We start from the raw sequence: 23,798 nt of genomic DNA on the forward strand, positions 1-23,798 counted from the left end.
TGCCTGGAATTGTAGCATCCTAAGGTTGGCAGAGACCGGAGGGACCATGTGCAGTGTCTACTTGCCCTTTACCCAACTGGGCCCTTCTGAGACGCTCTTTCCCAGGCTCTCCAGTCACACCTCAGCTGGTCCTCTCTCATCCAGGACCCACATAATAGCAACCCTATCTAGAAGCCCTCACATCAAGGTCATATTTCTCCTTCCATTTGATATTGACAATTAAGAGCGTTTATCCTTCTTCAATTTGACCAAGATTATTTCTCTTTAGCCCACCTCAGCTCACTTCCTCCCTCCACTTAGCATCTGGCATGATCCATCACTGAAGTCAGCCTAGCTACAAAATAAATCTTCTGATAAAGTGCACTGATTTAGCACATGCATTCCTACAAGACTCCTAATTTAGCTGAAAACATACAATGCTTCTGATAGTTATGGAAACACATATATGGACATTTTATAACAATTTGGTTAAAAGTGCTCACTTTCAGTGTTTATTACTTATGTGAATTTGGACACTTGTCACAACTCTCAGTGTAGCATCCTCATCTTTAAAATGGGCATAATATCTCTCACAGGTTTTGTTGTGAGAATTAAAAATAACGTTTGTAAAACCTCTAGTACGTGAACAAATATTGCTCTAATATTCTTTCATGGATACTTCGCCAACATGCTGACTGATATGTCATACAAAGATGAATCTGCAGTCATGGAATACAATGAAATGCGTAGAATAAAAGATCAGCAAACCATCAACTTTTTCCTCATTGTAGTGAGAGAAAGAAACCACAGGTATGGTCCTAGGAACTACGTTTGGACAGTCTAGATAGTAGGAAAGTAACAATTCTAAAGAAATATACCATTAAATGAATGTAGCTGTTTCAGTGGGAATTTCTAATATCTAATATTAACTTTAGTTTATATTTTTAGGTGAAACATACAATTTTGACTGTCACATGTTAAATGGAATTTCACTTTATTTTAGCTTCTAGTTGGCAGTATCTTATTACAGAAGCATGCTGTAACAGTTAGTTCACAAGCTACTTATTTCAATGTGTTTATTTGTATTCTCTTCAACTCTTTGGTGATAAGGGTGTGGGGTTCAGGATTTCTAAGGAAGTCAGCACTGGCTATACACAGAAAATCCCCAAGGGAGAAAGTCAAGAACTGATAAGAAGGTCAAAAAGAACACAGGAAAAAAAGAAAAATGAGTCAGGCCGGTGCTCTTTAAAATTGAAGACAGAAAAATTCTTGGCTGCACTTTCATTCTATTTCACCTTACAAAAACCTCCTGTTATTCTACTCTGCTCAAAGTCTTCTTTCCAAACTACTTTGAATTTAAAAATGGAGTAATCCTTACTAAGTGTCCATATGATCTCTTCTTTATCCTTCACTGTGGAAGTGGGGACAAAAAGAGCTACCCAGTTTTGTTGCTGGACACCAGTCTCATCTGTCTCCTGTGATTTTCAGAAACCTCAACGCTGCATGTCCTCAGGAATTTTTGTTCTTCTTTTGGCTTTTTACAATGCTTCTAGTAGAAGTGGCCATAGAAATAAAGAAATGAACAAAACAGGGCATATCGTCTAATAGAGACAAGAAAGAAATCAACACATTTTCAAGAGTGCCTGAAAATTTCACCGTGGTTCCATTCCTATCTCTGATACTTGGTTACTGATGGTTGTAAACAAAGGGAGACTAGAGCTTTCCTTGCACAGCAGGTTTTCTGTTTTTCCTATTTATGACTGTTTAAATTGGTATTTCTGTTTTCCAGCATGAGGTTTACCTTAGTTCATTTATTTTTCAGATTGTCATCCCTTTCATCTATTGGTGATATGCTGTATTACTCATGAATTTTAAATTAGAAGACAGAAGGAAAGAGGTAAAGAAATAGTTGTAATGAAAGAGCTGTGTACTTTCCAGTAAATGGTAATGAAAAACTTCTTAGAGGATGGAGTAACTACATGGCTGACTCTAAAACACAGTCAATATTACATACTGATCACCCAAATAATGCTACAGTTGAGAATCTGAGACACATGGCAAAATAAAGATTTCACAACTAGGCACTTTTCAAGATTATATTACACGATTTGGTATGCTATAGCTAGGTTCAGTTTTCTACCTTGATTAAGACATTATATCATTTGTGCCAGTGGATGTGGGTAGGGTCAGTTATCGTCATCCCATTTTATAGATCAGAAAACTGAAGCTTATTAAATTGTCCAAAGATTTGCACAGCAGCTTGGACTGAAAGTCATGTTTTCAAACTTCATGCCCATACTGCTTCCTATCAGTGAGAGTAAGAATTTCCATCACTGCTGGTTCTTGGCCAGCTATCCTGTGCCAAGCACTGTGCTTGAAGTGCTTTGCTTGTGTTATGACCACACAGTGAGGAGGTAACAGAGCCAAGAATCTGGATCCAGATCTCTCTGATCCATGGGCCCAAACTTAACCAACACATTCTACTTCCATACACTATGCCTGGGCATTCTCAGCGCATGTTAAATTTACATAGCATTATCACAAATTAAATAACAGCCAAATTAAAACCTTTTCAAATGAAGATTAAACATTTTTTTTTTTTTGCCTTTCAGAAATGTTATTGAAAAAAATTGGCAAGAGACATGAAGTATGTTTGTTCTTGTGCTTCGATGGTGATTAATGAACTCCTTTTGGGAGAGGCAAGATCTGCACTTGGCATTAATATTATAAACTTTTCTCATCCTAGTAGCTTCTCTTTAGGTGGGAAAAGCAGTTATATAAGGCAGCGATTAATGAGATGCCACAAATGCTGATTTAGTCCCAGATAGGGATTTTTTTTCCTCCCTCAAATCTAAGTGCTTCACCCAAATTAATTTTAAGTCATACTACAAATATGAGTAAAGTGTGCTGACTTGAGTTGAAAATACATCATATGCTCAACCTGAGTCCATATGCTTTCTCCCCCAATTTCTTCCTGTTTTGCTAGGGAAAAAAAAAATCCCTGAACAGTTTGAAATTCTAAGAAGGTGCTGCCATTTCGTTTTCTCAAAATCATTGGCTAGATTCTGTTCTTGGATACCGCTTGAATTTAAATGGAAGATGCACAAAGTATTTAAATCTGGGATCCCCAAAGCATGGCATTACATTTTTTGAACATGGCAATGTTACTTCCTCTGGGAGGGAAAAGCTGTAATATTAGCACCATAATGGTAGATGGAGGTAGTGAAATACATCTACAGTTTTCTTTTTTTATCTAACCATGTTGATGTCCTCTAGACAAACTGGAAGAGTAATTTTTACTCCCAGAAAGGAAAAGGTCTGTCCTGAACGAAAGACATCACACAATTTTGTTGGGCCATGTAATATAAGAAGAAGCTACGATCACAACTGTTACTATCTGGACATCCAGAAACATGTTCTCTGAACAGATCATAAGGGTCAACATGCCAGGCAGGAATCCAAAGTCATTATTCCACCTGCTTACAGCTGATTTCTCCAAGGAAGCTTATTTATTAAACACCTAATATTTTCATGGCAACATATAGGACTTTCCAACTTAGAACCTGAAAGTGTAGAATCTCTGCACTGTTTTTGAAATGAGGGCATATCTATTCCATATTTCAAACAAAGTAGGAGTTGAAATTTTCATACCTTGATGAAAATTTATTAAACGTGAAGCTCTTTTAAAATAATAGGTATAGTCTCACCCCCAGGAGCAGCAGAGTAAATTAAGATGAGGAGGATTTGTAAAATTAAGGGAGACATATATGTACAAAGAGAAGTAAGAACAATGGGAGGAGCTACTCTGAACTCAAAGGCAGAGCCACAGAATATTTTTCTTCCTGCTTCCAAAAATCCTTGGGGAAGTAAGCCTTAGTTTGTCATATTTAACAAACAAACAAAAAAAACCCAAAGAAAAAAATGACAACAAAAACCCCTGATTATTTCAATATTAAATACTTATTTGTTTAAAATGTAATTTTTTACCTATACAGAACATGTATTGTGACATGTTTTGCACAAGATAACTTACGATTTTAGCAAGTCATGTGTATAATATAATGTGGTTGTTATGCAACATAAAAAAGATAAATTTAGACTGGGCACAGAGGCTCATGCCTGTAATAGCACACTGCAAGGCCAAGGTGGACAAATACTTGAGGCCAAGACCAGCCTGCTCAACATGGTGAAACACTGCCTCTACTAAATATACAAAAAATTAGCCAGGCATGGTGTCACATGCCTGTAATCCCGGCTACTCAGGTGGCTGAGGTACCAGAATTCGTTGAACCCGAGAGGTAAAAGTTGCAGGGAGCCGAGATCGCACCACTGGACTCCAGCCTGGGTGACAGAGCAAGACACTGCCTCAAAAAAAAAAAAAAAAAAAAAGATAAATGTAAATTCTGTAAAATCTTGTAATGTAAATCCTGAAAAACATTGTGATGTACATTTGGGACTAGTTGCAGAATTAAAATCTATTCCTGAAATAAAAATAAGTTAAATAAGTAAAATAGGTTTTTACTTACAGATAAGTTAAATGGTCAAATGCTCCAAAAATTGAACAATAAAATTATAAGTAGGTGTTTAATTGAAGTCAGAGGAGGGAAAACTTTCTAAGCATAAAATGAATAAAAGAGACCATAAATAAAATGTCCATAATTTTGACCCCTGGTCAATTTAAAACTTTATATAGAAACAAGCCAGAAAAAATATTTTCAATAAATGCAAAATTGGTAACACACACATGCACACACACACACACACACACACACACACACACACATATTCTTACAAATAATTTAGAAAACCCCTAATTCTTGAATAGAAAGCATGAGGAAACATAATAGATAATTCACAGAAAAAAATACAAATAGCTAAAATCATTAAAAGTAGTCTATCTCACTAAAACTCAAGAGGTTCATATCATGGTATCAACTACGATGATATGATAGCAAGATACTATTATTTTCCTATCAAATGACTTAAAGTAAAAAGAATAATACAAGGTTGGTGGGCATAAAATAAGACATATTCTCATATCCTAATAATATGTGGAGATATAATTCAATGTAATATTTCTAAAAGATAAATTTGGCAGCATATACATCCAAAATCTAGGAGTTGATATGCTTTGTCCCAGATATTGTGCCTCTATGGCTCCGTTGTTAAATAATAATCAACCACATAGTAAAGCATGTTCATCTGTAGATGTTCCTCAAAGCATTTAGAAAAATAAAAATTAGAAAAACTAATGTCTAACAATAAGTTATAGTAAAATCCACTTCTTTTTTGGGGGAGAGTATTTAATGATTCAAGAGTAAGTACAGCTACGATGATCTTTGCAACCAGTCCTAGCTGCCCATGCTGATCTGCTGGTTAGAACCCTTCCAAAGGCTCAATCTGCTCTTCAGAATAAAGTCAAATTCCTTGATGTGCATCAACCAAGATCTTGCCTTGGTTTTCTTTATATTCTCTTTGTGAATGGCTCTACTGTTCCAACCCTCTGAGCCTTCTCCAGCTCCAGGCCTTTCCCTCTGCCTGTAACCCTCTTATCTCCATTCAGATGCTGGATTCCAGGTTAGACATCATTTCCTGATACCCACATATCTAAAATCTATGCCTCTTTTTGGCACACCCTCTGTATTTCCCTGATCTCAAATCTTCACCATTACCTTTGCTGCATGACATAGCAGCTGTGTGAGGGAAAACACATCTTGTTCATTCTTGTACACTTAACGCCAAGTCAGCATACATGTCAAACAGTTGAAAGAATCAATGAATCCACAAATATACTCAATGAAACAAAATGAGGTGATGAAAGGAGAATACCAAACCGAAAACACAAGCATTTAGTAAACATGTGGCTGCACATAAAGAAAAAACCTATGAGGGAAAAAGCGTATAACAAAAGTATAAAGGATGATTATCTGAGTGAGAGGATTACAGGAAATTTGTCCAGAGAACTTTTCCGTACTTCCTTATATTTTCTGAATACTGTAGAATAAACTTTTCAAAATGCAAAACTCTAGCAAAGAAGCTCGTGTTATTTTTTTAAAAAGTGTATGCTGCCTCATTTTTAAATACTACTTTGACAAAAAATATCTATTGTATTTCTGTCACCACTGCCCTTATCCAAAAGACAACACTGCAAAATAATCTGAACGTAGTTTTTCAGAACTGCATATTTAAAAATTAGATATCAATTTAAATAGTTAACTCCTTAAAATAGCTTTTAAAAAATTCAACTGCATTCAAGTTTAATATTTAGACTGCCAGAAATTATTCTTTCCGTTTCCAAACTGTTAAGCAGAGTGAGTTCTGCTGGGTGTCATCCACACGGCATGTTTCAGTGCCAGTGTCTACAGTTGTTGGTTTCAGAACCTCTAATTAGCTGCCTTATCTTCTGCTAGGGATTCTTCTGGTGCTAAGTTTTAATCGCCCAAATTAATTGAAATACTGTAGCAATTTCAGATTAACATTTTCAAAATTAACAATGCATAAAATAAAATCACTCATAAATCTGCTTGGTAACAGCAGCCACAAATGAACTCTGAAAATCAGACCAGATCCCACTGCTAATTTGTACAGAACTATACAGCTAGACCACAGGAAATAAGGTTTTCTCTGTCCAAAGCTTGACATAAGTAAAATACAAAGATGTCTAGAAGGATAAGGTCTCTAGAGCCAAATACGCTGCAATTAAGTTTGGCACCCACAGAGTACTGTGTGACCTTGGTTGAAGTACTTAAACTCTCAGAGCTTTGGTTCCCCCTGCTTAAAAACTCCAACCCAATGATCCTTGGCTCCTGATATTAACATACTTAATCCTCTTCCCTGAATGTTGGTAGCCAAAAGAATAGGACAAAGGTGATAGGATGTCACTTCTGTGATTGTATTATAGAAGATTTTAATGTCCACCTTGCAATGAAACCCTAACAACTTCTTGGATTGTACATTCTGATGAAGCAAGCATCCATGGTGGGTAGGTCCATGTAGTAAAGAATTGAGGACAGCTTCTGACCAAGTGTTCCAGGTCATAAGGCCCTCAGTTCAATAGTCCAAAAGGTATGGAATCCTGCCAACAACAATGTATGTGAGTTTGGAAGTGAACCCATCCCCAGTTGTGCCTTCAGATGAGATCCAGCCCTGGCCAATATCTTAAGTGAACTACTGTGAGAAACTCTGAAGCACAGAACCCAACTAAGCCATGTCCAGATTTCTGATTCACAGAAACTGAGACAACACATGTGTGTTGTTTTAAGCTGCTAAATTCATGGTAAATTGTTACTATGAATAGAAAATACAGGTAAGTAAGCAGAGGAGCAGGACACAAATCCAGCTCTGTGCCACTGCAGAACCCTCAGACTACACTACTGCACATGGCTGCCCTTGGAGATTAAAACTGCTGTTGTGCATGAAAATGTTTAATATAGATCAAATTTAAAAAATATCTTTCTTCTCTTTTTTTCCTCATTACTCTTTTATTGCTGTTGAAGCAGGTTGTAGCTTAAATTTAGTGCCTTAACAGCTATATTATCTGGCTCCCCCACATTCTTACCCTGACCCTTCCTTTAGGGAGACGGCACCTTTCTTCACTTCTATCCTCACAAAACATGCTGTTAGGTTCTGTTTCATCAGTTTTCTAATCTGATAGACTAATCTATACTAACATATGAGTAGCTAACAGTAAAATAAAGGATGATCACTGTCTAAAAACAGTACCTGCATTCAAAGAATATCAACGTGATACGTGAGGTACCATGACAGGGTTACAAGACGATCAAATATGTGGCAAGAAAATTATTGTTTTATCACTGCAAACTAAAAGTTTCCACTTAGAATAAGCCTTTGCTGGGAATCCCCAGTTCCTATTTTAATTTCATTTCTCCAGATTTACCATTGTGGATACCAGAGAACAATCATAGGATCCCACAAATGGAAAAAGGATGAGGTAGGAGAGGTGGAAAATCTAGCCAAAGATGCCCAAGGATGAAAGCTGGATGAAACTTGTTGTACAAAATAATAGGTGTACATTATAACCTGCTAAAACCAAGTTTATCTTTCCTCTCTCCCATTCATTTGTAAACAGAATTATAGAAAACAAATTTCATGTGGACAAGCCAGTTCAGTTCCATTTCCCATCTCCGAAGTGAGTACAAAAGCCAGACTGGCCAATCAACAGAGCACTCTGGCTGCATTGATTGCTTCAGAGAGGAGCACATGGTCTAGGCCAGGCCAATTAAAGCCCTCCTTGGGATTCTGCCGAATTTACTGAGAGAAAGATATTCTATTTTCTTGGAATTCACCAGCTACAGGGACAAGGTACACTGAGAGGTGCTAACAGACAACTTTGCTTCCACATGAGAAAAACCTCTGTGAGGTGCATGTTGACAAGAAGCCAAAATTCGCTCTGGAATTCCCAGTTACCTAACTCAAGAAACTCTCATTTTTCTTTCTTTCTTTTTTTTTTTTTCCTTAAGCTAGTTTGAAATGGGTTTTGTCACTTGGTAATCAAAAGCATATTGGTTGGTATAGAACGGAACTGACCCAAACCTAGGAACAGACTGATAACTTCATTAAAACATATATAGTTCTAGTAAATTCACTTTTACTGATGTGTAGTTTAGATATTTTGTTTTCTTGTCCTGTGTCCTTCAGTTTGCAAAATATTCTCCCTCATCTGCCTTCAGTCAACCATTCATAACCTGTATCACACACTTTGGAAGTTTATCATGTACTACACAATATTACTTAGACATGTTATGTTTGTATGTCTTAACTTTCCAGCAAAATTCCAAGTTCCTCAAAGGCAGAGAAACTTCCACATATTTTTAACATCTATACAGAACAAAATGAACTAGTCTCAAAAGAAACATAATCCATAAAAACAATAAGAACCTAAGTTTTTATTTTCATTCAAATTAAAAATTTAGAAACCAGCTTGATTTGAATATGCTGAAAGATAACTAATTGCCAATATGAGTCATTTTGACAGAAATTCCACAAACAGCACTCCATGGTTCTAATTAATTTGATAATAATCTCGCTATTCGTACACAGAACTGTAGTTATAAATAAGATCATAAGTTATATTAAGAATTACTTTATCAATGTCCTCTCCTGAAATCAATTGGATATCATTTGCATCAAATATTGTTATAGAAAGTCAATATGTTTTGACCTAGTTGCTCCTTTCATTGAAGTTACTTCAGACTTAAGTGCTGAAACTCAATTATTTGCCTCTCAGAGGTTGCTGGCCCATAAGAAATTTCTGAAGTGTCTTTATATACATAGCTTTTCATGGCATATACTTCTTTTTCTGAAATAGAATGGTATTCAACCAGCATGGCCATAGGTATGGCAAAGGAAGCCCATTCCATTATCTGATGTTCTAAGTAAGGAACAGTTTGTTGATGATAAATGTTAAAAGTAGCTCACTAATTTCTTCAAAATATTTAATAAATACTTTATCTTCTAAAACATAACTAGTACCATAAGAGAAATTGTTAGCAGTGCATAAATGGCCCAGAGTATGTTCTAAATATTATAATTCAAACGTTCTGTTATTTCTGTAATCATATCACTGATGTGATTAAAACCAACCATATGCACATCTAAAATCAACCACATGCACATCTCCACGTATTCACCTCACCTTTGTTCTGATTCTGAAGGTACCTGATCAGCGTAAAAGACGGGCTTGGCAAGGCATGCACAGACCTGCCAGACAACAGCAGGAATGATCCTTTGTGAACTTGGAATGAGTCTTGAAGGGGAGAAATAAATCCTCCTCAAACCAAGAAAGATATGAGCAAGGAACTGTGGAGCTCATTTGAAATCTGTTATCCCAGTAAAGGGAATTAGAAAGGTAGTCTTGAAAATAACAAGAAGATCAACTATCCTAGTGCAAAACTAGTCTTACTGTCCATGGTTTAATAGAAGCTTGAAAAGAAGTCAGCTATTTTAAAAACCAGAGCATGCTCCTCAGCATTTGTTCACAGCTTGGATTTCTCATTTCTCTGCAATGAATCTTAATCACTGGGTTTACTGTCCCAGTTTTTTCAAGTTCATTTCTTTCAATGTGAAATACATTTCTACACATTTACAATTATGCTCCCAATATTTAGATTAGGATCTATGTTTGATGAGAAATTAGTTTTGGAGGTGATAGAAAAGACAGAAGCAGGTTTGACTGATTAATATGGAAATATTCTAATCTATGGAAACTTTATTATTTATTACAGATGAAAGCTCATTTACTAAAACCTTCAGGAATATGTATTTGTCTCTTTCATAAAAAGATATAAAATGTATTTTAGATAAGTGCTTTTAAAGACACTGTGTTGTTAATTTTCTCAATGTTTTCTATTTGGAAACAAAAATATAAAATTTCTCTATTGAGGATCTTGGTATTATATTTAAAACCAAACCTAAAAGCAATCAAAAATTCTGTTTAGACTTGGAATAAATCCTTTGAAATTAAAACATTAAAAACAATGATATTAAATTATAATTCAATTCAATAAACCAGTATAACATTTTTATTCATATAAATGAAAACATTTATACATAACCCAGATTAAAAGCAATTTGGGACATTTGTCTTTCCCAATTTGTTTTGCTTTCTTGCATGTATTTTATAATTCTAGATCTTTTTACGTTTATCAAACTATTACACTAATTGTTTTTAAGGCACCACTATACAGTAATAAATCCATATATAAAATAGTATATAGTATTTAAAAATTTATGTGTACATTTATATACATGCATTTATGTAATCAAAACTTTGTGTCTGTATCTATTCCTTTCCTAAGAAGGATATAAATTATGTGTGGAAAGGCGCCATGTTTTATAATTAATGACAATGCTGTGCTTAATGTCACATAAGAAATGAAATTGGTAATAAAGAAAGATTTTTTAGATTGCTTTAATCAGACAAGAACAAATGGGAATGGCGTTATATGTCAATCCTATCCACCTGAAAGAGAAAGTGACCATCTTTGAAGATGTCTCTGCTAAGAAATCTCCTTGGTGACTCAGAAAAGACAGTGTTTCTAAGCCATGTGCATCTCTTTGTAATCAACAGTTTAACAATGAGCATCTGAGAAACAAGAGTTGTCAGAAAGGACTCATCAATTTAACCTTTATCTGTTCAAGGTTATCACAAAGCACAAGAGTAACAAGATCAGAAAGAGTGTAAGCTATTTAAACATTTCCTATCTCCTCCATATAATCTTTAGGCAGTACAACACAGAATGATGGTCTGAAGTGCTTAAAAGCTAGTGACTGCAGGCTTAAATACAAGATGCTATGAGGTCCACAGATATAAGACAATTTTGCAATAATTTAAAAACATGGACTCAAAGAAAAGAATACATGCCCTGGTATACAGATTTGCCACATGCAAACTGAAATAAATCTTGTATCTCTTATACTGAGACAGAAAGAATTTTAAGCTCAGTATTAAAATTTAATTGGTAACTATGACCTTGAGTGCCACTTTAGGTGAAAAATATTACACCAGTGCTCAGATTTTCTTAAGATTTACGATCTCATGTTCTTGAAAAAGGCCTAGCACCTCCATGTTCCTGAAATAATTGATCTGTCTGTTACAAATGTTATTTTCCTGACACCAACATCTGTCTTAGGAAGAAAAGTAAAAACCGATGAAAATTCCCTGCTATATTTAAGAAATCCAAAAGTGCTACCAGAATTTGCATATATTAGTATATTTATAAAAGCAGTCAAGATTATAAGTTGATACATTTCTTAGCACACAATAGAAGACAAGAAAAAGTAAAGAGCAAAGCCATTTACAAATATTGCCTATAAAGATTAATCACAATTATTAATAAGGAGTAAATGATTTAAATGTGCTAACAAGCTACAATGTAAACCTAGTGTTCACATCTTTTTTTTTTTGAGACGGAGTTTCACTCATGTTACCCAGGCTGGAGTGCAATAGCGCAATCTCGGCTCACTGCAACCTCCGCCTCCTGGGTTCAGGCAATTCTCCTGCCTCAGCCTCCTGAGTACCTGGGATTACAGGCATGCACCACCATGCCCAGCTAATTTTTTGTATTTTTAGTAGAGACGGGGTTTCACCATGTTGACCAGGATGGTCTCGATCTCTTGACCTCGTGATCCACCCTCCTCGGCCTCCCAAAGTGCTGGGATTACAGGCTTGAGCCACCGCGCCCGGCGCACATCTTTCTTGAATTTGAATAAACCCCACAATATATGTTTTCAATATTAGGAGTCTTTCTTTGCTTCTTTATTGCAATAACAAACACTAATAATTTCACCCAAAAAAAAAAATCTCTCAACTATCACAGTTGACTATGTTTATTGGTAAAGATAAGCAAAAGATCATGAAAGCCATTAGATTAAGGGGGAAATAACAACAAATCTGAAAATGACTGTGATTATGTAGCTTCTTGTTTCAACAGAAATTCAACATAAAATTCAGAGTCTGTCTGCAAAGAAATAATGAGGAAATGTTATTCTCCTTCACACAAAATGTCCAATTTTAAAGAACATGCTCTAATATAAACTAGTTAACACAGTAATTGCTATACTTCGCATTTACTATATACTGGGCACCTCAGAAAGTACTTTATGTGCTCTTTTGTTTCTTGAGATAAGGTCTCGCTCTGTCACCCAGGCTGGAATGTAGTGGTGCCATCATAGCTCACCACAGCCTGAAGCTCCTGGCTTCAGGTGGTTCTCCCACTTGGCTTCCCAGAGTGCTAGGACAAGCCACCATGCCCATCCTACATATATTATTAACTCACATAATGCTTACAACAACATTGTAAGTTAGGTCCTCTTATTAATTTCCTTTTACAAATGAGGAAACTACAGCACAGAGAGAGGATGCAAACTGCTGAAGTTCAAAAAGCAAGTAAACAGCTAAGGCCAGTCACAAGCCCAGGCGACATGGCTCAGAGCCATCCTTCCCACCACTAGACTATGCCGTGTTTCGTTAGTATATCAACAGGAGGAATTTAAAAAGAAAGAATGCCAATGCATACATAACAAGTATATCATCACTTATTGCTTCACGTAGCATTTATTAAGCACCTACTACCCACCGGACTATGCAGTAAGTTCCTTTTTAACGCAAAAGGGCTATGGAGAATATATATAATTTACCTTTGTACATGGCTCTGAAATTTGGACCCGGACCTGGCGACGTGGTTACACCTGACCTAAAATGTTTAATCAGTTGTTTTTATATGCCACTTTAAGTGAGACCCTGGAAAGTCATATATTGGCACTTGAAGATGTTAACTAAATTAATTATAGGATAAAAAAAAAGGAACTTCCATGGTAAAAACATTAATAGCAAATAATACATCATAGAAGCAGTTTGTCTATGCAGATTCAACTTCACTGATCCCTTGTTTAAACATTTTGTTTGAAAATTTCTAAACAATAGCCACATAAGGATCAAGGCACGATGGTCATCAGGTAAGAGTTAACTTTGAACAAAGAAGCTTTGCAACTAACCAGCAGAAAGAGGCAGAGACGCAAAAGTCAAGCAACTTTAAATACATAAGTCAAGCCTAAACCAAAAGACAGTGATGGGGAGTAACAGGCTTACCATATCAGCAGCCTCAACAGGCAAAATCATCAAGTGTTTGGTTTTTTTATTTCCAAAAATATGGAAAAAGGAAAAATATACTCACATACATTTATTATACCTAATGGAAAACTATTACCTATGTTCTTACACACGTAACATACAACAGTACTTTTCTTGTAAGTTTATTCCTCATGAAGTTCTAAAGTCTTTGGACAAGAAGAAATACAAAAACAAACAAACAAAAACTGTACCTATACAAAGCCATCACCTTTAGGATACAGGAGAATAAATCTGTTTTACTGTTGTTCTACTTTGCCATATTTATAATCAGTGAATTTACTATACTAATCTAAATAAGGGATTCTAGAAAATTTTGGCTATAGATTGTTGAGTCAAATATGTTCCTACTGACAAACTACAAATATAAAAATGCATTTCCCTAAGGGGAGAAGAAAGAAAAAATACATTAAAAAAAGAACATTTATAAAGGTTAAATAATTTTTCTGAAGTAGTAATACTATAACTCACACAAAATAAGACACAAACATTATGTTCACAGTCAAATACTCCTGCTAAATACAATAAAGTCACTTCTAAATATTATTTCAGGGAGTCTGCTGCAAAGGATATTGTCTTGGGAAAGTCAGAACTATTAAAAAGTAAACCAGAACCCCTGTTTTTTTTGATGGCTTCAATTGTGTTCTGTAGTTAAAAGATTTAAACTGGTCTCAGGACACAAGTGAGGCAATTTCTAGCCAGAGGCAACAAAGCTCCTATAAATCTTAAACAGCTCATAAACTGGCAAGACTATCATGGGTGTGGTTTCAGTTATAAGCTATAATGCTTTGAAAACTAAACTTTACAACCAGGTGAATACCACTTACGATGGGAAAACAAAATGAAACACATAATCCAGGTTATTTTCCAGCAAAGCTACTCCATTTTTCATGTTCCTCTTGGTTTATCATCAAGTTCGTATATTTGGAATCCTTTAACTGTGAATACCTTTAACTCACAACAAAAGGATCACATACATAAAAAATCTTTGGTGATTAAACTGTGGAAGGAAGGCGTTGCATAATGGATGAAAAAAATAACTATACTAACAAAATGACAGGGCAAATCTCACAATGCTAAATAGAAAACAACTGAATGTTTTCTGCAGACAAATAATTGGTCTCCGGAGAGGAAACCTGTCACAAAGTCCCAAAAAACCATGCTGCTATTATAAAATAGTATAGACATAGAATGAAGAAATTTTCTCCAATGGGGGGTGGTTACCAGTTGTCTGGTCTATGCTCTCCCCTACTTACTCAGAAAACAGTAATTTTTAAGTGCCAGCTAGCTGGTTACTTTTTTTCTTTCTTTTTTTTTTTTTTTTTTTTTTACTAGATTTACAAAGGAACACAGGGAGGGTGCTGGATATGTGAGCATTAACCAGGCACCCTGAGGCTGTTCAGTTAGCAAATAACCAGCTCAACTGCTGACTGTGAAAAGAGTGCAATGCTGGTGGCTGCTGGTACTTATTCATCATGTGAATGATTTACACGTTAGACTGTGACCTCCTGGTCACACATTATACGCCAAACCATGAAGAACAAAGGCCAACAATATGCCTGACTTTCCACAGCAATTCCCATATACTTTCATAAGCACTTAGCTGAAGCCATCATTATGGGGTGTTTAATCAGAAACACACCTGGATCCACCTGTTTAGGAGTTCTTCGGAGTCCATTGGTCCGTTTCTGTGCAGAAAAGGAAAACAAAGCAAAAGAAATACAAGTTGGTAATGTTGCATTATTAAATTATATTACTATTGGCACTTTGGAAAGCAAATGAATGCTGCACGTTTTCCAATGAAAAGTATGACTAAATTTGATCAGAGTATTAAAGTTTGTTTTTTTATAATTTAACCTTTTTTTTTTTTTTTAATAAGTCTTCCACTTGCACATCATTACACTTGATAAGTCACTGGTACCTTATAACAGTAAGAAAAAAATATTTTTGGTTGCCAACTCCAGATATTGAGACTCAGTTTTTTAAAAGTCTTAGTGACTGTGGAGAGAACAAAGCTCAGCAGCCATCTTGGTTAGAAAATGTTCCCAGTCAAGACATATGAGCAATAGCCTTAAACTGATGTCCTAAACCTCTAACTCAGCTATTTATGGGGACTCACAGACCAGACTGAAGAAGACATGCAACCTCAAAACGAAGATCTGAAGCTCTGATTTTGCAAACACTTAAATGAGAATAGTGTTTTAATTATAGACCAGTTGTATCTGAAAACTTTGAAAAACAAAACAGACATGCAGTTTGTGAATCATAAAAATAAATTCTTATTATAGAAAAATGAAGCCATAAGAAAAAAACTTTGCATTACAAAAACTACAGATGATATACAAGAGATTTTAAATCTATGAAAATTCATGGTTACATATTTTATTTCTTAAGCAATTAAACTCATTCCCACCTAATAACTACAGTAATCTCACTAATTAAGAAGGGCTTGATTTCATTTCTTTATTATGCAACTAGACGAAATGCTGAGTCTATGGCTATCATACAATCTAGATTTTCACAAAAGCAATTTTCTTTTTATATGTGCTGGGTTGTGTCTGTGTGAGGAGACTTGGTTTCATTCAGAGCAGTCTTGGCTGTGCTAAGCACACATTAGCCATGGATTTCTCTTGGGGTTCTTTCTGCTGTTTTCATTCACAAGTTAAATGGATGAAATTTTTTTTTCCCTAGCCTTCCTAAGGGCCTCAAAGCCATATCCAGCAGATTCTCAGGGTTCTCAGGTGAAAGCAAATTGGAGACATTTTTAAAATATGATTTTTGTTTTTACCCAACTACTTCCAACATGGATTTGTAAAAGACTGCTAGGATCATTAAAATCAGCATTGAAGCTGTTTTGTACAGGGTAGGCAGCTGCACTAGAAAAACTATAACAAGTGTCATTGAGAGTGAAAAGAAAATTTTGCTCTGGACTTTTTCGTAGCCAAGGCACAAAAACTGGAAGCATGATGAGTTACAGACTCATGTCTGATAAAATGAAAGAACACTAGTTTAAAGAAAAATTCTTTTCTCTCTGAAATTTTATAATTTTGAGGAACTCTATATAAACAACATCAAACAACACAATTGACAGTATTTTCAACAGGAAAGTATTTAATGATGGGCATCTGCTATTTACTTCCTACATATCCCATCGTCTTCTTAATGCACAATAAGAAGCTGACTTTCTACTGATCTTATACCTTCTACTACCAAAGTATTAGGAAGGCAAGAAAAAACATTTAACTCTTTGGTCTGATCCCTAGAATCCCTAAATTAGTCCCTTTTAGAAACTATAAATTTAAAATGTGAAAAAGGAAACCTGACTTCAAGAGCAACTCTATATTCTTATATCATGAATTTAGAAATAAAATAGAATACACATTGCAAGTATTAAAAGAATGGATCTTAGAATAATACTCCCTAAGTTCAAATAGTTTGAACACAGTTAAGTTTAAATCTCTGTGCCTGTTTTCTCATCTATAAAATGGAAATAATAATGGCAATTACTTCACAGGTTTTGTGATGAGAATTAAATGAATTAATTTACCTTAAATGCTTGGAAAGATTACTACCACATGGTAAGGATTATTAAGCGACGGATTATTAGCTTTTTGTTATTTTAAATGTTTAAATTCACAGAAAGTAATTCTCATACTCTGTTAGTGCCTTACTACTTATATTTGAGGTTTTTCCTTCTAAAAAGCCACTGAAAATCAGTCACTCTGAAAACAGAAACCTTTCTACAGGAAGGGTGTGCGGTGGAATAACTATGATCCAGTATATTTAAAAAATAAACATAGGAGGAATTTTCAGCTCCCTAGACCAACTGCATTTGTAGAGTTTAAGATTTTTATACTTTAAAAGAACTTAAAAAGTATTTTATTTTGAAAAAAACAGGAGATGTTTAGCAGATCATATTTTGAATAATTTTAAAGTGCAAATTTCAATGATCATCCTGTCATCTCTAAGACTATGCTCGCCTCCCCAATCTATATTCTCAAAAGTCTAGGACGAGGCTTGACAGGCCCTTGTCCCCAGCAGGAAGAGAAGGGAAAGGAGGGGAGGGCACATCTAGCAGCCACCCCTGGAGCTCTCAATTACAGCCTCACACCACCAGAATCAGTCTCCAGAACCTTCTCAATTTCCTTTGGTCTACCTAAAAGTAGGGGGGAAAAAACAAACAAACTCAATTTTATTAGCACTTGGCAGTTATTTCTCTCTTCATTACCTATTAACTTGTCTCTCTTTTAAAAAAAAAAATGGATTTCAGAAAGCACCTCTGGCTCCAAGAAGCAAGTTTATCAATGTATTCGATGATAAACCTGCTTCTTAGAGCCAGCGGAGGTTTCTGAAGGTCCACTCTGGAATGGGATGTGAGATGAACAGCCCAGGTATGGTTATGGATACCCCACAGATCCTGTGGCTAGTGAAAACGGACCTACTTCACAAAAAAGTGTAAAATTAAATATAAAAAATTCACAATCATAACTATTGAAAGGGAAGCAGAAGTATATAAACTGGTACATGGAGAGAAAGAAGGTCTTCAAGAGAGGGAGAAAAATTAAGATCACAGAGCTTACAAAAGTGCTTCACCATTTACTTATGAGGAGATTCCTGACCAGCTGCAAGCATCTTCCCTGGAGAGTGAATGCACCTGTTATTGGGTGAGAGCTGTTTCTTAATATTAGTTTGCTATACTGCTCGCTTAAAACAAACTCAAGTTTCCAAATGGATTGGCTAGCCTCAGAGCTTACTCTAATCCCCCATCCACACAAAGTAGAGATTATTAATACAGTCACACAGTAAATAAAAATTATACTTATATTGAAGAGTGAAGCAAGTCACTAAAAACTGATGTTATATATTTTTAAAAATCAATGGGAAAATTTATTCCTTGCATAATGGGCTTACATATAATTTAAAGAGTATAAAAGTGTCTGTGAGAATTATTAAGTATCACATGAAAATTATTACCCACTTCTTATTAGCACATTTTCTTTCTGTAAGTACGCCCATTTCACATTACTTAATTAAAATGAAATGAAACCATCATCCTTGGAAAAATAATACATATATTTAAAAGGATAAATGTTAGGTAACACTGAGTTAAAGTTCAGAACACTACAAGGCTTTTGTCTCAATAATAAATAATAGTATGAGAAAGTAAGTGAAAGAAGGCTGCTTTGCAAGATCCTTGGCACTGCTGGAAGAATCCTGATAACCCTAATGAAAAATCTTACCTGTCAATGAAACACTAAAGGAAATCTCCGGTTAATTTATTTTAGCTCTAAAAGAACTTGTATGGCCTATTAAAAAAAAAAACAACCTTGTTATGCATTCTTTGGTCTAGACTCTAGGTTCTAAAATATGATCAACAGATGCACTGATTAGGTGCATATGAGCCTCTTTATATCACACTCTTGATATATGTTCAAATTACATACTTATGCAAAAAGTAGAGACAAGCACCTTTTATATTTTGCTGTGCTTTTTATTATTTTTACTATGTGTTAGATTAAAAACATACTAGTATCACTTTTAAAGAGAGGTTTTAACTGTGAGATGTTAATTTACAAATCATAATTTTCATCATTATTACTTTGAAATTTTCAGATCACTGAACTTTGGGTTCATATAACTAATCGCACATAGTTTGTATTTTATTCTTCTATTATCTTTAAAAATGTTTTGCTATGGCGATTGGGGGGTGGGGGCAGTCAGGTGAGAAATCTGTTATTTTTGGTTGAAGGCCAAGGCAATGGTTATCTGGAAATCATTAAAGAAAAACTCTTTTCTGTCTGAAATTTTATAACTTTGGGGAACTCCATATAAACAACATCAAACAACACAATTGAGAGCATTTTCAACAGGAAAGTATTTAATAATAGGCATCTTGTTATTTACTTCCTATATATCCCACCATCTTTTGTATTTTTAAAATAACTTTATTTTTTAAAACTTTTTATGTAACTTTATTCTGAGAGGTAAGAGAGATCATATACTTCTAAGCCATTAGGAGACTGTGTTAAACCAAAAGGAAATGTTACCAGACCTTAATTTGATCAATAGGATATGATAACGATCATCTTTGTGCTCAAATGGAAAAGTACTAGAAGCATGGAACCATAACCTTAGATGAACAATGTTAGAATTTGCAGTAATTCTAGGAAATTTCAGTAAATTCGGCAAATGTCGGGCAGTGACACATTTCATGACAGGGGATGCATCTACCAGCTTCTGGGGATAAAGACCACCCTTCCCTCTATACAAGTCCCATTTCATACACAGTCTTCTATTAAGTTTTCACATTTTTTCCTCTACCTAAGACCTTCGGACAGTGACTGTGAAAATTCCTTGGATTTAACTTTTGCATTTTGATCACAATCACTTGGGTTGTTCCCTCTATTTCGGTTTATTTCTATTTATTTTAAAAGGCACATGTAACAGTGTAAAAGCTCAAGCCTGGTTAGGTTAGCAAACAATCTGAAAAGCAAGGATTAAAAAAATTAAAATGTTCACCTTACCTCCGGTAGTTTGAGTGTCCCTTGTTCTGAAAGAAATGTAAAAATTGGCATTGTCAGTGTAAAGTTATTTTGTTTGGTTAGTAACCTTAGCTTGTTCTCTGCAGAGTGGTAAAACACCACTGCTTTGTTTTCTTAACTGATACCTGTAATATATTTCCAGGGTCCCTCAGGCTGGGTTAGTAATTATTTTGCAACCTTGGTCCTCTTACCTTATTGGCTTGTCAGGAAAGTGACTCACCGTTTTAAATAACTTCTAGGTTATGCTTAACTTTTTCAATTGTTTATTAAGCAATGTCAATTCTACCACATAAAGCTCCTTAAAACGGGCTTGCACTAAATTTACATGCATGAGAGAAAGCTAAATGCAACCTTTCTTTCGACATACCTCCTTTTAAGAATCTAAAAATACTAAGCTAACAAAAGTACTGCATTGACTATTTGTAACAATTGCAAATTATACATAGCACAACATTTCATGTGAATTGTTTTTGGTTAAGTGGCTATAACTTTTATGTTTAATTCTGGGAGAAATAGTTTGATTTAAAGATGAAACTTAAAAGAAAAACTGAGTCAGGATCGAGTCTGATGCTGATTTTCCTTTCATATTTAGTTTACCTCCAGAAATAGGAAGAACAATTCCTTCATTACATTTCAGTCCCTGAAAATGTCTAACAATTATAAGGGCCCTGAGATCTTCGGGTGTGCACTGTAGTAGAAGAAGAAAGGATTGTTCCGGAGATAAGAGTGCACACAAGGCACTTGGAAAACTGGTGGGCAGCGTCCTTGCTTCCTTTCCCCATACCCAGGAGCACCTATACATGTTCTAACTTCTCCAGACTGACAGGAAATCCCTCATCATCATAAGCCCATGCCTATACTTTCCCCATCCAAAATGATCCTCTAAAGAAGCATATGAAAAGATGCCACAGAGAGACATCAGGAGAGAAAGAGCAGGCCTAAGTGGAAGCTCTGTAGTGTGTTTCTTTAAGGAATCGAAGAAGCGCCCAGCGAGAGTTGAAAGGAAAAACTCCCGCCAGGACACCTGACTAGCAGCTAGCTGCCACAGATTGCTTTACACAAGAAGATTGCCTGGGGCATGGAACGGGAGGTTGGTTTGTTTTTCTCTTTTCTCTCCAGCTTTTTATTTATTTATTTTTTTTTTTAAGGAATACTTCTGATTAATGGAAATGGAAGATCCATGGGCAGAGAGTCACTTTCAGAAGAAAAGTTAAGTCCTCATCCTTTTGTCAATTTCAAACTCCATCACCTTGGCTTTCACAGATAACTGCCTTCTATGAAGGCATCTTTGCTAGACCTAAAATCAACCTTTACAAAGGAGTATTCCTGGACAAAAAGTTATTTCATTTCTTATTTTCCTCCCCATTAGAAACTCAGAATGTTTCAGAAGAAAGATTGCCCAACAGCACTGGTTTGGGAAGAGGTTCTATAAAAGTGCCATTTGGCTGTCCCAGGCTTAGAACTCAGGCTAGGGGAACTTGGGTTCTTAACAGAACAGCTGTGAGACTTGCTTCGCTGGTTTGCCCAGAAAGACCTACATATGCCAGAATATCCCTATTCCCCTACTCGTGAGTTAGAGTCTGAACTGAGAATCAAAAACTGCAGGAAGCACTAAACAGGGTGGCAGTTTAATTTTTCCATCCAAGGAAACTGAGAAAAGCTTTCTACATGACCTCCAAAATTAAGGAAAGCTCAGCATTTTTGGGTTCAGTGTTCATAAATGAGTGTGCACCTGAATTTCAATTCAAAAATAATTATTTTTTTCTGATTCTTCCTACAGAAGTGTTTTCAGGTCCTTGCAAAGTCTTTTACAACATACTTTAAATGTATTGTTTGTGGCATAAAACCTATGATAACTCCATGTGTCAGTAGTTGTCACAACATGTTCCATGAGGGTTCTCTGGGCGACTCCCAGGAAGAGGAAACAAAGGTATGTACAGTGGTCACCTCGCTACGTAGGCACTTACACCTCCTCATCAGAGTAACAGATTCAGGAACAGAAGTCCTGCATTTACAGGCTCTTCATATCTTATGTAGGGTTTGGCTGCCAGGTGGCCAGCTCTTGGCATAAGTGAGGATCCATCACAGGACACCAGAGGCTGTGACACACAGACACAGCACTGAGGAAACTGGTACAACGCTGGGAACAAACTAGACTTAGCTGTTTACCTTACTCAGATATTCCTCCTTTATTTTCCCCCTTATCATTGTCTTCTGCTTGCTTCCTCTGGTGTCTCATCAAGAGAATGAACTTGACTCATATTTCTGATTGGGTGCATTAAAAACCGCTCTACACAAAGCCTCCTCAGTGTAACCCAGATAGGAAAAATAGAAAAGGGGCTTTGTGCTGGATACAACTCCCAGGGCATAAGTCCTTTAGCAGGGCTTCCCTTTTCCTTTCTCCTTGCCTTCCTGTTCTTATGGCCACCACGTTCACCCCTCTGCCAAGAAGAGGCCCACTGTGTTCACGGATTTGGCATAGAGCTGTTTGCACTCGATCTGATCATGCTGAGTGTACCACATAAATAGTAGCTCCTGAAAGTCTGTTTTTATTTAATTATGTCTCGTGGTAGGGTTCTGTAAATTTTCTAAGAATAAGGCGAAAGCCAAAGGAGTATCAATAACTCTTAGAATCTGCTGAGTTCAGAAATTCTTAGCCAGGCTCCTGTACTTATACTTTTGTGCTGGTGACAGTGGCTATACCATCAAATGCACTGCCCCCTTTATAAACACAATCTAAATTGTCATACCCACATTAGTGTAATAGCCTGTCCACTGACGCTGAAATAATAGAAAGGAGAGAAAGGAAAACTCAACTGCAACACTGCAAATACATATATTTTCAAAGTAAAGTCTCATTCTGTCTGGGAAACCACAATTTGCAATACTGCAAATACATATATTTTCAAGTAAAGCTTCATTCTGTCTGGGAAAATGGAGTAAGAACCTTTTAGTATGAAGTATTCTATGGAAAAGTTGATCTAATTTTGAAGCCTGCAACTCCCTTTTAACTTCCATTTGGTATGTACCCGAAACTACTATGGTGGGCACTTGGATCTCTAGAAAACTCTGTTGATGACTTAGTTCTGCCATAGAGCTGAGATAGTCAGGGCTGGTTATCATCAAATCTATCTTGGCTGTACTCTGACCTAGAAGAAAGGTTGGCTGCTGGTTGAGATGGGATGAAAAAGTCTCTTTTTCTACGTTTCCCTTTTTCTCCTGAGAACTTTCTTAGGATTGTAATTCAATTCTTCAAGTTACCAAAAGTTTTTAATCCTCAACTTATATTTACCCTGCAGCCTACTTCTCAGGCTCCTATTGATCAAGCTATAAATCGTTCTTACCCTTTCAAGAACCTTTCTAGATGGTGACTCACGGGCCCTCAAGGGGTTTATACCTTCATTCTTTCATCATGCCCCAACTGGTTTAATGTAATTCTGAGAAGTGGTGTTACTGAGGTGCTTGGAGCCTTTGCAGAACTCCATCTTCAATGCCAGCACAGAGCTCAATGTGCATTATTTGTGCAAGAGAAATAATTTTCATGGAGGCTTTAAATTTCAAGTGAATAAACAATTTTCACTTGTTTAAATATAAAATTGAGTCACATTTTATTTGTTTTTCAATACAAG

The 23,798-nt window shown here is 35.8% G+C and overlaps 1 protein-coding gene across 3 annotated transcripts in view; it reads right to left on the reverse strand.

Moving 5' to 3' along the window:
* Positions 1–23,798, reverse strand: part of VAV3 (vav guanine nucleotide exchange factor 3) — a 406,390-nt gene that overhangs the window by 102,535 nt on the left and 280,057 nt on the right. For all 3 annotated transcript variants that reach the window (XM_017502189.2, XM_037729108.1, XM_017502188.2), the window contains exons 18-19: positions 20,152–20,177; positions 15,270–15,315 (exon numbers count right to left, since the gene is read on the reverse strand). In XM_017502189.2, the coding sequence (XP_017357678.1) occupies positions 15,270–15,315; positions 20,152–20,177 (72 nt within the window). The remainder of the gene's footprint in view (positions 1–15,269; positions 15,316–20,151; positions 20,178–23,798) is intronic.

This window comes from Cebus imitator, unplaced genomic scaffold (genome assembly GCF_001604975.1).
Source record: "Cebus imitator isolate Cc_AM_T3 unplaced genomic scaffold, Cebus_imitator-1.0 Scaffold293, whole genome shotgun sequence".
Lineage (NCBI taxonomy): Eukaryota > Metazoa > Chordata > Mammalia > Primates > Cebidae > Cebus > Cebus imitator.